This window comes from Vicia villosa, linkage group LG1, assembly GCF_029867415.1.
Source record: "Vicia villosa cultivar HV-30 ecotype Madison, WI linkage group LG1, Vvil1.0, whole genome shotgun sequence".
Taxonomy (NCBI): Eukaryota; Viridiplantae; Streptophyta; class Magnoliopsida; order Fabales; family Fabaceae; genus Vicia; species Vicia villosa.
The window spans coordinates 68871538-68886883 of NC_081180.1; the positions used below are offsets into that span (position 1 = coordinate 68871538).

At 31.7% G+C, this 15346-nt stretch overlaps 1 protein-coding gene across 1 annotated transcript; it reads left to right on the top strand.

The window, feature by feature from the left end:
• The first annotated feature begins 3334 nt into the window (after positions 1-3334).
• Positions 3335-4986, top strand: LOC131608762 (thaumatin-like protein 1b). The gene is made up of 2 exons (XM_058880295.1): positions 3335-4575; positions 4689-4986. The coding sequence occupies exons 1-2, from the start codon at positions 3800-3802 to the stop codon at positions 4834-4836; spliced, it is 924 nt and encodes a 307-aa protein (XP_058736278.1). The 5' UTR covers positions 3335-3799; the 3' UTR covers positions 4837-4986.
• Positions 4987-15346: the final 10360 nt, after the last annotated feature.

The window sequence follows — 15346 nt, forward strand, 5'->3', positions numbered from 1 at the left end:
TCAATAAAAGAAGAAGCAATTGAAGAAATAAGAAGTTGCAGGCTGGTGTGAGTCGCACGACGGAGCAATATGATCGTCGGGCGAGCATGGAAAATAAGTGGCTTGCTTCTGCCTTGGCCCGCCTCTTGGTCGCCAGGCGGAAGAATAAAGAGTCGTTTGGCGAAGCTTCCATTCGCCGGGCGAAAGAAGATATTTTTGCCCACTTGTTGATGTGGCGCAGGCTGTGTGGCCAAAATAAAGCCGTTCACTGGGTGGAGCAATTGGCTCGCCGGGTGAACGCGCCGGGACAAAATTTTGTTTATAATTCATTTTCATTTCATTTTTTAGGTTATGGTTTTGGGAGAGGATTTTTGTTCTCTTAACTCCATCAACCTCATTTTTTTTAGGATTAGCTTAGATAACAACATTAGGGTCTTGCATCTTGTAGATTCGGGGTGGATTTCTCTTCAATCGGCGCTGACAAATCGGAAGAAGTTTGGTTTATCTCTTTTCTGTCTATGTATTTCTCTTTTGTTCGGTTTTGTATATATATTTACTTTGAACTCATGTATATTTGTCGCCCATGACGTTATATTAAATCTACTTTACAAATCTTTATTGGTGATTGTCTTAGATTTTTGCTCAATGCAAGGGATTTGAGTTGTTTTAGAGATAAACTTCTTGAATCCTTATCTAAGATGATTATCTGTTAGTTTCTGAATTTTAGAGATAGATTTAGAGATAACAATCTTTATGGGTGTCGAAGCTTAATGCTTTCGTGTTGGTGGGTCGGTTGAGAGATCGTCGATACGATTAACATGGATGTCTGCTGTGTTATTGAGGTAGTTGAGAGATCGTCACCGAGATGATATAGTAGTCCTCTCTACTTTGGGTTAGAAATGACTTAGGGTGTGAGCGATGCCGGGTGATACTGACGAGTAATGTAGGTTGAGTGTAACTGGTCGATAAGTTTAAGTTTGTGAGAAATAGATTATATACAATGCTTGATAAGTCTTTTCTTTCTGAAGAATGAATTCTTTTGTGTTAATATTTACTTTTCTGTTTTCATATTTAAATTCATTCAAAACCAAACTCATAATTATGAAACCTGTTGAACGGCAATTTAATAGACCAATCTCTGTGGATAGGATAATTTCCCGGATAAATACTTCCAAAACTTTTGTTGCTTTCCGCTTCACCGCTTCCAACAATCAACACTACACAACCATCGACTCAGGTTTTATACTGATGTTAAGGTTTGACGGTTCTAGACAAAAGGTCCATAAAGTCATCGACCCATAGTGAAAATATTATCAACGTAGAAAATTCTTGCCTGCCAATAACACTCTTAAAAGGATATACTTTAAGCGGATCTTTGTGCCAACCAAACAAGACATACGTCCAGAAGGTCGAAATTTACACAACCATCATCTTAGCTTATGAGTATTCTCAGACTCGGGTAAATAGCCTATCTCAAAGTACCAATAAAATCATCCAGAGAACTCCCAACACATCATAATATATCAATAGCATAGGAATATAACAAGAAAGAAACCATATAGTTAATAAGAGATAAACACACAAAGAAGAAAGCAAGTAAAAAAACCAGCCTCAACATAAATTAGGGTGGACTCGTCTAAATATACGAGTCACTTCTCATATATATATATATATATATATATATATATATATATATATATATATATATATATATATATATATATATATATATATATAATATTTTTTTATTCCTAATCGATATGAGACTTAATCACTCACTTTTTTTTAATAATAAATAAAAATATATATATATATATATATATATATATATATATATATATATAAATATAAAAGAGAAACAAAAGTTAAAAAAGATACAAGAGAACCAAAAAGTACCGTAAGTGTGTGTGTATATATATATATATATATATATATATATATATATATATATATATATATATATATATATATATATATATATATATATAATATTTTTTATTCCTAATCGATATGAGATTTAACGACTCACTTATTTTTTTAATAATAAATAAATAAAATATATAAATATAAAAGAGAAACAAAAGTTAAAAAAGATATCAGAGAAAAAAAATACCATAAGTGTGCAAGAACAACACATTAAACAAAGTTTAAGCCTAAAAAAAATTGAAGTACAAAACAACAAAACAAGTCAACCCAATCCAACAAACCAATCTAATTTAAAGTCTCAGATGCAACGAATATCTGGGGAGAGCATGCAAGAGGGAGGAAGACACTACCACCAATACAAAACAAAACGAGGACATTTGGTCATCCAATACATCCCAAATGCTGAACCAATAGAGTGGGTTCCACTCCAGTATAATAGAGAAACTCTAAAACCCGAAGTATGGGCATGAAGTCACTTCCACAAGCAAATAATCAAAAATATTCAATGATTAATCATCAAGTTACAAAAAATAAATTTATTTTGCATTTTTCCAAAAGTCTAGCCTCATAATGTTGGATCGAGACCAAAGATGCATGTTTGCTTTGACTCAGACCCTAAAACAACTCAAACAACCTTAGAATTGAATGCGGCAAAGGCCCAAATCACCCCACTCACTTAAACACTGTAGCAGAAGTCAGACAACCTCACATAAACACTATAGCAGAAGTCAGACAACCTCACATAAGATGATCTACCCTTACCACTCATATGTGAATTCGTTAAAATATATGCGCCAACCACTTGTGCTACACATGGTAGGGGCAATTTATACAAAATTGTAGTTTCGGTATATAATGAGTTAATGATGAATAAAAATTTAAATTTAGCAATTGATGCATGCATGAAATAACCCTGAAATCTTTGCAATTATATTTTATGTATTGTTTAATATGTCATGGAAGTATCATATCTCTATTTTTCCCCTCACAAACATAAGCTTTTAAATCAATCATTAATTCTTGTCAAAAAAAAAAAAATTAATTACATTGTTTTTTTTTTTATTTTTAAAAAGGCATCTATGATTGCTAAATGCAGTGTATTGGGTAGGTATATTTCATGAATCAAGACATTCTTCAAAGGGAGTATCTGGTTGTTAGATTTCAGCAACTGTCAACACGAAGAGTGAAAAAGTTCCAAAGAAAATCAAAGTTCGAATTTTAGTTTCAATAATCTAAACCCTTTACATACCTCTCGGTAAACTCTACTAGCAAAGTTTCTCTCTTAATGATAAAGTAAATAAAAAGGGACATCACATTCCCAAACCGACATTACCTTGACATGAATCTTTGTTCCTACTTTATTATTTGAACGGAATCTTTGTTCCAACTTAGATTCCCATAATTTTAATGTCAGTCCCATTCAGCATGGTTCATGTTGTTGAGGATGTTTCCCTAAGTATAGTAAATTACCAACCATCCTTTCACAACTACGTTAATTTATTCTGCTTTGTTTGTCAGCAAACACCACTATTCTTGATCTATATGTTTTTATAACCAAAAAGATTCTTTCTTTCAATCTTGCCCCAAACACAAACACTTTGCCAACCTCAGACTGTACGTGTCTGTGACAGTTATTTGCATGTATGCATGTGCAAAAATGCTAAAGTAGAAGTATCTCCTGTCCCCACAACTTCACATGGCTCCCATCACACAATCTTTATATATATTCTCTTCTTTCTGGTAACCCTATTTCATAGCTATAATAAAAGGTAGTATTAGATAAGAATATTGTGCATGGTATGTTGTTATTATTTGCTATTATTAGCTAAGAATATTGTTAACTACAACACGCTCTAATCAGCTGAGCTATTAGTTATTTGCTACTCTTTGAGTAATGGAAGCTTCAACTCAATTTGCTGTCACTCTTCTCTTTGTGTTTCTGTTTTATTCAATAAGAGGTTTAGATTCAGCCACATTTACTATTGTAAACAAGTGTAGCTACCCCGTTTGGCCCGGGATTTTGTCCGGTGCTGGAACAGCACAGTTAACAACTACTGGTTTCGCTCTAGAATCCGGTGAAACCAATGTTATAGCTGTGCCGACGGCTTGGTCAGGCCGCATATGGGGACGAACACTATGCTCAACAGACTCCACCGGGATATTCTCATGCGCTACCGGAGACTGCGGTTCCTCCAAAGTAGAATGCACTGGCAGTGGCGCAGTTCCACCTGCTACACTTGCGGAGTTCACGTTAAACGGTGCAGGAGGGATGGATTTCTACGACGTCAGTCTTGTAGACGGTTACAATCTTCCCATGACTATCGAACCGCGTGGCGGCGGCGGTAACTGCACGACGACTGGTTGTACTGTGGACTTGAACGAAGCGTGTCCGACAGAGCTGAAACTGAAAGTGAAAATTGCAGTTGAAGGAGAAGAGAGCGGTGAGAAGAGCGTGGCGTGCAAAAGCGCGTGTGAGGCTTTCGGGGATCCGTTGTATTGTTGCAGTGGCGCTTATGCAACACCGCAGACATGTAGACCAAGTGCGTACGCGCAGTATTTCAAGAACGCTTGCCCACGCGCTTATAGCTATGCTTATGATGATGGAACTAGCACCTTCACTTGTTCTTCTGCGGATTATGTCATTACTTTCTGTTCTGCACCTTCCAAAAGGTAATTTAGTTTAATAATTTAATTTAAATATTATTATTAATTAATACTAGTATAATTTCAGCAAAGTTTTTATTTTTATTATAGTAAATAAATAAAAATATACTTGAGTGCAGTAAGTTGATAAAGTCAGGAGGGAGTGGAAAATTTCCATTTGGAGTGGACATATGGGCAGGAAGGGGCAATGGGCAGGGTGATGAATCAACCACCAAGATGATGATCATGGCATTAGTAATTGGCGCAGTTTTAACGATGATTTTGTGACCAACAACAAAGTGTTTCGTATATATTCACAACAACTTACTGTAAAGGAAAGAAAAAAAGTGCGGGTGTCTCAGGGATTTTGATTTATTTTGAAATCAGATAGTATTATTTGTAGCAATGTGGTTCATAAATAACGTAAAAATTTATTGATATCAGATCAAAAAGCTCTTCTATTTTTTTTTAATCCCCTGAGCTGCTGCTTATTGTTATCATTGGAATTAGATTTAACTTCCTTTTTCTTTTTTAAAAATTTGTATTGGTAAGTTAGTAGTAGTACTACATGGATTTTTAGAAATAATAAGAATAAGAATGAATGATAATCATTTACCAAAAAGAAAAGAAAAAGATATTTAAACAAGACTGATATTGATCCATGATACATGTGGAAATGTCCAATGAGTTTGGGCTGGGCTCGTTCTTCTAAAGCTAGCTTGTTTTGTTCAACAGTTTTCCTGCCACCTACATTTTTTACCTTCCGCCTCCACATTTTAATTGAACCGATTATTATGCTTTTCTTATCCTTTAATTAAAAAAAAAAATTTATTACTTTTTTCATTTTTATATTTAGTCTAAATATGTTTTAAAAACAATTAAAACTATATATATATATATATATATATATATATATATATATATATATATATATATATATATATATATATATATATATATATATATATATATATATATATATATCAAATGATTTTAAAATATGTAAATTAATTTTTTATTTTTTATTTTTACATTTAACTGTGGTGTAACCATGACTTAAATTTTATCATATTAATTTAGTTAAAAAAATAATGATGCATTTTTTGATATTTTTTTGTAATGGCATTTTTTAAAATTATATTTAGTTCAAGATTAAAAAAAAATCTGGTCAATTAATGGAGATAGGTGTGGGGTTTAGCAAATTTGATTATATAAAATTTATAAATAGCAGATTGAGAAAATTTCAAAAGATCTTTTAAAGTAGTGTGAAATAATATATTCAAACTGGAAAAAAAATTTCTCCTTTCAGCTTTTAGTAAAGAGACATTTCTTTTAACTCATCACTTTTCATATAAAAATCTAAAACTCTCTTTACTTAGTGAAAATATTTTGTTTTCATTTTAAGAATATACTAGTAAGATACCCGTGCTTCCGCACGGGTAAATTTATTTAATATTGTATGAAATTAATTAGATACATATAAATTTTTAATAAATAATTTAATTACAAATGAAAAATATTATATAAATTTAATTATATTAAATAATTATATAAAAAAGAATTTGGAAGATGAAGATAGAAAAAAAAATGAAATTTTAACATTTAAAAATAAAAACTATCTCTCAATTTATAGTAATTGTTGATTAAAATAAAATAGATACTTTGTTGATAATGACCCGTGAAATAAAAAATTTATTTATTCTGATATAAAATATATTTAAATACAAATGTAAAATGAAAAATAATCATATGAATTTAATCGTATTAAATAATCTTTAAAAAAATCGTGAAATGAAGAAAAGAAAAAAAATTTAAAAATAAAGATATTATCTCTCTAATAAAAACAATGATTGATTAAAATAAAAAAAGTATTATGTTGATAGTTGTGGGAAGAAAATTTGAGAGAAATTTGAAATTTTAATTAAGAAAGAGAAAGTGTGTAATGATTGATTAAAATAAATTAAATATTGTATTGATAGTGACCCGTGAGATAAATAAATATTTAATTTTATTCAAGTTAAAAAAAATAGATTATTAATAATTTTTGTGATTAAATGAAAAAAAATAAAATGAAAGTAAGAAAGTGTGAGAAAATGAAATGTGGAAGAAATTTGAAAATTTAAGTAAGAGAGAGAAGAAGTGTGTTGGGAAGAAAAAGTTGGTTATTGAAAAGTTAAAAAGTTGGACCAATGAGAGGCTGACAATTGGCGCTTGGTTAATGAAAGGTTGAAAAAGTGATATGTGATTTTGTTAGTTACCAAATTGCCCTTTTTTATTTGTAAAGAAATTTGTAACTAAGGGCATAATAGTCAGATTGGTCAATCTTTTATTAATTGTTTGTATAGTAGATGTGCATTTATTAAAGAAAAGTGAAATTCTTAAAATAAATTATTATAATAAAAAAATGAAATAATAATTCCAGATAATCTATTTTTAAAAATTATAAAACAATTGTTTTGAGATTTTCAATAACAAGTGAATATAAAGAAAAAAATTCCTAGTGCTCAAAATATTTATTTTTAATTATTGTGGACGAATTTAATAAAAATACAACACAATATGTTTTTTTTTAAAAATATTTTTAATAAAATTTTATTTATACATATTAGTTAATTATCTTCGACTGAGTATGCAGTAAAATCTTTATGATATAATAAGTAAATTTGCGAAGAAAAGGTATAATCACACGGAAGGTACTTTAAAGAAGAACGACACTATCCAGATTATTTTTCTTTTATGAGGTAATATATGAAAAAACAAATCGAAGCTACTTTTTCCCTATCCTCTATTTTTGCTTTTTCACCTTTTTCATTTCCTTTGACTCTACTTTATGAATTACTATATCATCATCATATCATACTTAATTATAATCCTAGAAGTTCTTCCCACCAAAATTTCCCACTAAAAAATTTATATTAAATAAAAAATAAATTAAATAAAATAAATTAATTAATACATAATAATAAATTACTTAAGGGCAATTGAAATTTGAAGATTTGGAACAATTGAAATTTAAAGGAACAGTCCTTTATGGCAAACGGTTACGAGAACACACACCAAAACCTATTTTTCTCTCGTGCCTCTCCTAACCTTTATTCTATTTACTAGGTTTATTTTGTATTGTAAAATACATTTTTAATGAATTTGATTTCACTATTATGTTTCTCACTTTATGTATAGTTTAATTGCTTTTGAATTATCACTATTATGTTTATCACTTTATGTATAGTTTAATTGCTTTTAAATTATGGTTGTGTTTATTCAATTTCAACAAAATTATTTAATTATATAGTGGGTTTATTCATGATATATTATTTACAATATAGTTTATGTTCATACATATTTACCATTTACTATGCAAAACAATTTAAATGTGAGAAGAAATTGTGTACATTTTAATCTTCATTTTTTAAATTAGTGTTATTCTATAAAATAATTAATTTATCAAGGTGGTTAATAAGTAAACTAATTAATAAATAATAATTTAATTAAGTAAATATAAATTAATAAAAAAAATACACTAACCCACTAATTAACTTTTCTCTCCAACGTCTCTCTCCTATTTATTTTTAGTTAATTAATTAATTAAAATAAAATAATGTGATTTTCTTATAATTATTATAATTAAAAAAAATACTCATTAGCTAAATCTTTTAATTAATCAATTTGATTAAAGAAATTGAAACATAAATATTTATTTATAACCACTTTTTCTTATGTAGTGTTGTCGTTGAAATTGTTATTAAACCAATGTTTTTAAACCAACAGGGTTTAGGTTTGGTTCCCTTCTATATATCGGTTCTTCGTTTTTTAACATATTTGATTTGTTTTTTTTCCTTTTTAAATTTATTTTATTTTGTTTTATTATAAACTATTCATTCGAATAACATTATTCGGATGATGTGTCCGGAGAACAGTATTCGACATATTTTTAGTGTACTTTGGTGTGATATATTGAATTGAGTTATCATGACGAAATGAAACGGACAATTTCTAAAATTTTGATAGAAAAAATGATATAAGATGCAATGAGTCACCCATCGTTTATTATTCTATTTTTCTAAAACTATACATGACAATTCCGTGCATCGCACGGGCAAACGTCTAGTTTTTAAATAAAATCAGTACTACTATTTTGTAATAGAAATCAAATCACGATCATATTGTATGTACTTCTTGTCATCGTCCCCATCTTCATAAACATCATCATAGTTTCCTTTTCCAACAATAATCTTAAAAAATTAATTAAACCAATGACATTAGCTAGGTTAATTAACAATCCATAAAAAAACGACATTAGTTTAATGATATTAATTATTTTATAAAAGCTAGTATTGTTCTACTTTTGTTACCAAATTAAACAAGCTGATCTGCTGCTGATGCAAAACTTTATTAAAGAATGAAGAGTGCATGGAAAACCAGAAGAAAAGGGAGATATATAGCAAAGATGACGATAAAATAAAGTTGAAAAAGAAGGAAAGAAATCTTATCCACATCACTACTTTACACGACACGACATGTAAGAGAATCAATGAAGTGGACCAAGATGTCGATACTGTCATGGGAACCTACAAAAAAGCAAATGAGAGTCTTCTTATATTAAATTCCTTGATAAGCTTTAAGAGGTTATCATGTTGATTCCACTATTGTTTCTTCAAAATTTATATATATGTAAATTGTAAAACTTTTATACATATGCATTCAAATATATAGTAGTATCATGTATATTAATACAACATAGTTATTGAATGAATATCATTTGTTTGCTTATTTTGCACGAGGGAAAAAACTTCTATTTATATAAGATAAGGTAGTCAATTGAAATGAGTTAAAATCAAGAAAAGATTTATATGGTTATAAGTGTTCTAAGGAACTAGGATAACTAAACAACTAAGCATAAGTAAGTATCTCAACACATAACTAAGAAAATAAACATATGATTATCATTTAATTATTATATAGTTGAAGAGCAAGTGGTTTTTGCCAAGATGTATAGTTGAATTGGGAATATGAAGGATGCAAAACAACTTGGCATTGAGCTTCCCTATAACAACAAGATAATCAACGTCTATATGCTTTGTCTTTGAGCTTTCCTTTATTGGCCATCTCAATAGAGAACAAATGGTGAAGTGAAAGAAAGATGAATATCAAGTAGTTAAGTATGTAAGCCATTGCAATTCACAGGTAGTTGAAGGTAAGAGCTCTTTACTTAGCCTTTGAAGATGATCTTGAAATGATGCTTTGCTTCTTTGATTTTCTTGGTACGAGAGAGTCACTAAAAAATATGCAGTAGCCTATCATAGACTTGCGAGTTTCATGACAATGAGGACAATTCTGAATCATTGAACTCTGAACAATCCTTAAGAAAAGGATAGTTTGATGTATTTTAAAATACCGGTGATTGCTTGCATATAAGATACAAGAGGAGAAAACATTTCCCATGCCAAAGCCTTTCACTACAAGAAAACATCATATTAGCAGGGTGAGTTTGCCAGGTGTTAGTCACCTCGCAAATTAATGCACTTGCGGGGTGTATTTCACCTCGCAAATAAATAAATATTTTTCCATCTCGCAACAGACGGTGGAAAGTTTGAAATTTTTTAAAAGAAAGTTGCTAGGTGAAAAACACCCCGCAACTATGTTTTAAAAAATGGGGGGAAAATTATGTTTAGTAATTACTAATGGCGCAATTTGAAATTTTTGAAAATGAAGTTGCTAGGTGAAAAACACCCCGCAAAAGTTGCTAGGTAAAAAACACCCCGCAACTATGTTTTAAAAAAATTGGAGGGAAATTATGTCTGGCAATTACTGATGGCACAGTGTGGCAGGTGGGCGTTTGACTGACACAAACATTGCGAGGTGAAAATCACCTAGCAAGTCTCAACGATTCTAAAAGTTGCGGGGTGTTTTTCACCTCACAAGTTTTCTTTAAACACCATAACTTCAGTTTCTTTTCTCACATTCCAGATTCAACAATTTTCATTCATTCATTCTCTCTTTCTCCCAACCATGGTTCCATATTTCAAAACCCTCAAAATCTCTCAAAGCTTTCATTTTTAACACAAATTAACACATTCAAGACTCAAATTACTTACTGGTTTCAAAGTTCTTTTTAGTTTTTTCATCAAATCCATTATTTAAGGTACACATATGAATTAAATTGTTTGTTATTTTATATTGGGTTGTATGAACTGGTTTAAATTATGCATTTTTTATTGAAGTTTGTATCATGTAAGTAGTGATGGTTAGATTTGTGTATAATATTTTAGAAATTTTTTGATGAAATTTATATGATTTTGTGTATAAATATGTTAAAATGTTAGAATATGTGTATGTTAAATTGTTAGAAACCTGTAGGTGAAATTTTTTAGTATGTGAAATTTTTAGAATTAGGTATACAGTTTTTTTTTTCGTTTTTTCATAAATAAATAAATAATATAATAGATTTTACTTCACTATTTTTTTAAAACAGAAATATATTATAATACATATGATAAATGTATATATATATATATATATATATATATATATATATATATATATATATATATATATATATATATATATATATATATATATTAAAAACTTTGCCAGGTGAAACTCACTCAGCAACTTTCTGTCTATTCAAAATTTGCCAGGTGAAATTCACCTCGCAACTTTATTTTTATTTTTTTGAACAACGTGCTCTGCTCTGCTCTGACGCGCGTGCTTTATTCTGCTCAACTCTGGGACAGGTGTTGCGAGGTGAAATTAACCTGGCAAAGTTGCGAAGTGATAGTCACCTGGCAAAGTTGCGAAGTGATAATCACCTTGCAACAAGTTGCGACTAACGTTTTTGCGGGGTATTTGGTCAACCCCACAATTGTTGCATTGCAGGGTGATTTTAGCTTTTGCGAGGTGAAATTCACCTGGCTAATTGTAGTTTTTTGTAGTGTTTACTCAATGGCATGCAAGATACTAACGAGTATGTCGTTCTTGACGAAGGACTCGCGATTAAAATTCATGAATATTGTGGGGATAATCTCCCCAGTCCACGGAATTTATGATGAATTTCACGAACCCCGCAAAGGAAACCTCCTCGACGCATGGAATTCATCATAAATTCATGAGCGTCGCGGGGAGAATACTCTCCGACGCGTGAAATTCATGCATGTCAGTGGGAGAATGCTCCCCGACACATGAACTTCATTTGACATTCATGAATGTCACACGGTGAATGCTACCCGACACATGAACTTCATCTTAGATTCTTGAATGTCACAGACAACACACCTCGACCCAAGAACTTCTTCGCAAATTCATAAATCCTACTGGCGTAAAATCTATTTCACCACCGTCGTTGCGGCGACGTCGAACAAAGAACTATTATAACAACCAACCCTACCTCCTGGTGACGGCGTCTGGAAGTGGCTAAACCACCGCAAACACCAATGTCCACTAGAGTTTCACACACAATTAATCGGAGCAAAGAAACAATGCAAAATCAGAGAAACGTTTACCTGATTATTAGAAGGGTAGCAAAAGCTCTGGTAGGAAAGCAACAACAACTAACAAAAGTTGGAGAGGAAGGTTATGCAACTCAGACGAGGGAAGTGTGGTGAGGGAGAGAGTAAAAGGTAAAAATGATTTCCTCTTCTTCATATTTATAAGCAAATTCCCAGCGCGGGAAAACGTGACACCTCCTAAGGAAGCGTGTCATCATTAAGGCTCATAATTTCCCTTAGGCGTAGACCCTAATGATGACACATTAAATAGCCACCATGCGTGGTTCAAAAAGAAGAATCGCTGTCTCTTCAAGTTCCATCATTTCTCCAACTCCCCGAGACCCGAACACACCTAGTCGAACACAACGACAAACTCCGTCATTCTCTCACGAGCACGTCCTCAGGAAATAACTTGAGGAGGATGCATGAGCGGAAAGATGACTCACGAGCAGATCCAGACACTGAGCCTAAAAAGAACTATCGGCGGCAAAAAAACGTCTCCTCGACGTGGTTTACAATGCCTCAAACAATGTGCTTGTGCGTACTCAAACCCTTGTGACACTGGAAACTTTCCTGGCCAGGTGAAATTGTCGAACAGCGTCTACGACAACGTGAGCTCGCCATTACGAGCTCATACGTAACTCGTTCTGCATAGTGTTCCTCGATCCTCCACGACGCACGAGCTGACTCTAAGTCATTACTCATATGTCTACGAGCAACAACTTGGGGGATTCTGTTCTGGATTGGGCTTGGAGTTGGCCTACCATCGAGCAAGGCCAATCCATATCTGCGCTGAGGAAGGCCCATAACACTGGCCTAATCTGCTAGAACCAGGGGAAAGCACATTTCTCACATGCTCCTCACTCGAGGACACGTCAACAACTGCATCCCACGTCTTGCACAACAAGTAAGACGGTTTCTCCCCTCGTATAGGGTAACTCTGTTCATGTCTCCGAAGGTTACGGGGCATTTGACCTAGGATGGTGAGCACATGCTCCTCACCCCCACGTGCACGTGGAAATCCTGGGAGTCATCCATTATGGGCGTGGAATTTTGGCCCATAATGGAGACCATTGGCCCTGCGCTGGGGGCTCACTATAAATACCCTCATTTGCAGGAGGTCAGGTATTCACACTTTCTAACCCTAATCCTTGTGCCTCCACACCCCTCCTCCGTTGATCACTTTCAGTCCACGACATCCGCTGGCCACAACTCAACTTCTGATTCTGGTAAGATCAATTTATAATTCAGGAAAAAGCTAATAACATCCATATGGCCTCTAATCCAGCTACAGAGGCATAAGTTTTATCGAAATCTCCCTTGTTCTCGATTGTAACCCTTCGTAAAAATTCGTTTTATTTCTTAAGGTTAAATATACAACACCCCTTGTAATATTAGCGATATTCGATTTAGGCCCTCGATTGGCAGATTGCAGCAAAGATTCTTTCATTTTCCCAGCATGGCAGTCTACGTGGCATTTTTTAGTTTTTAAATTTACGTGATTTTTTTTAAAAAAAAAATCTTTTTTTTTTACTTTTTTTTAATTACATATTATATTTTCTTACAATTAATTATTTTAACAAAACACCAGAGAGGCTAAGAAGCAAAAATCACAACATCTTCATATTTATGTCATTAAAGCTATCAAAATATAAATAAAATATAAAGACGTAAATTAACATAAGAGAAATAAATTATTTGAGGGAGCCGAGGTTCGAAGACAGGAAAACTTGATTGTATCACCACAGTTACAGAAGTAACTGTAATTATATTCGTAAAAATTTTAATTAGAAAATAAAAATAATACATTAGCACTTGAGTTTATAAGTGTCACCACGGTTTTGGAAAGAACCATTGTGACTTTGGCATTGTTGTTTGCGCGATTTGTAGTAGTGAATTGATTTTATGAAGCTTTGGCAACGAGTTCTCAAACGTTATTTTCTTCAAATTGATTTAACTTTTCTTGCATGGTAAGATACCATTGTTCATCGATGATAGCTTTGATTATGGACTCGATTAGGCACCTTGTAATCAATAATTCATATAATCTAATCGATAATAAAATTAAAAAACTTGTCCTAATCAAGCAAACTTTATCCTAATCAACTGGCTAGGCCTTGAAAACAATTTTAGGTCTTTTTAATAAATACTAAGAAGACTTTAAAAATATTTTAGGTGCGTGTCTGTGTGAGCTGCCTTAGTATCTTAGGAGTCAATCTCCTATTTTCACAAGACTTTGGTCACTCAGATAGACATGTTTATGCGAGCTTTCACATTTCCTCTCTTTCACAACTTTGAAGTTTTCAAACTCCTTTGCCATATATGTCGATCACATAAGCACTTTAGTGGAACCTCGAATCTTCTATTTGATGAGGCTTGAGATGTCTTCAAGTTAATTGCCATCATTCGAGAGTTGGAAAGATATTTCCACTTACTTCAACATTCATTAGCATTGTCGTCATCAAAACATTAGAAAGGTTGTCACTAGGATCATTAACTTCATACCTGTAACCTCATAGATCTAGAATTTCAATATTTTGAAGCTCGGAATCACCAGTGAGATTGACAAGTTCAATACTCTTTAAACATTATTTGCAAAAGCATCCTTATCCTTGAATTTAAAATCTGGTGGAAGTCCATCTTTAAAATAGCAAGATTCTAATGCATGACCAATCTTGCCACAAAAGGAATATGTTTTGGAGTTAAATCTGTTTTTCCCCCGATGGGTGAATTTACCATGACCTTTGAAAGATTATACTTAAGATCGACATTGACCATTATTGAGAGATGTTATTTTGATAAAAATTTAAATGACATGGAATATACATAGGTGAAAATGAATATGGTCATATCAACAGTGCCGCGTATTTAAAAAAAAGAAGAAGATGAATATCACTTTTTTAATCAAAAAATATTAAAAAGAGCCAAAACTGGATAAAAATAAAACGGGGTTGAATTCGTGAATCGACTAAAATAGAAAGATCAAAACTGCAATTTACTCAAAGGAAAATGCTAATTGTTAAGAAAACATAAAAACAAGAAAGACAAGAATAAATCTCAACCATTCATTATCACCACCACCTCATGATTCCTATTAAAAAGGAAATTAAATTAAAAATAAATTAAAAATTTCCCTATAATATAATGACATGTGTTCATTCTTGCATTTCTTCTTCAGTTTCCTTCGTACTAAATAACATTACTCTTACTCAAATATTTAAAAAAATAAAAAAGATCGACTAAAAATAAAATGTGATATAATTATATGGACTAACTTCATATTTAAACTATATTTTAAAATATTTTTTTGTATT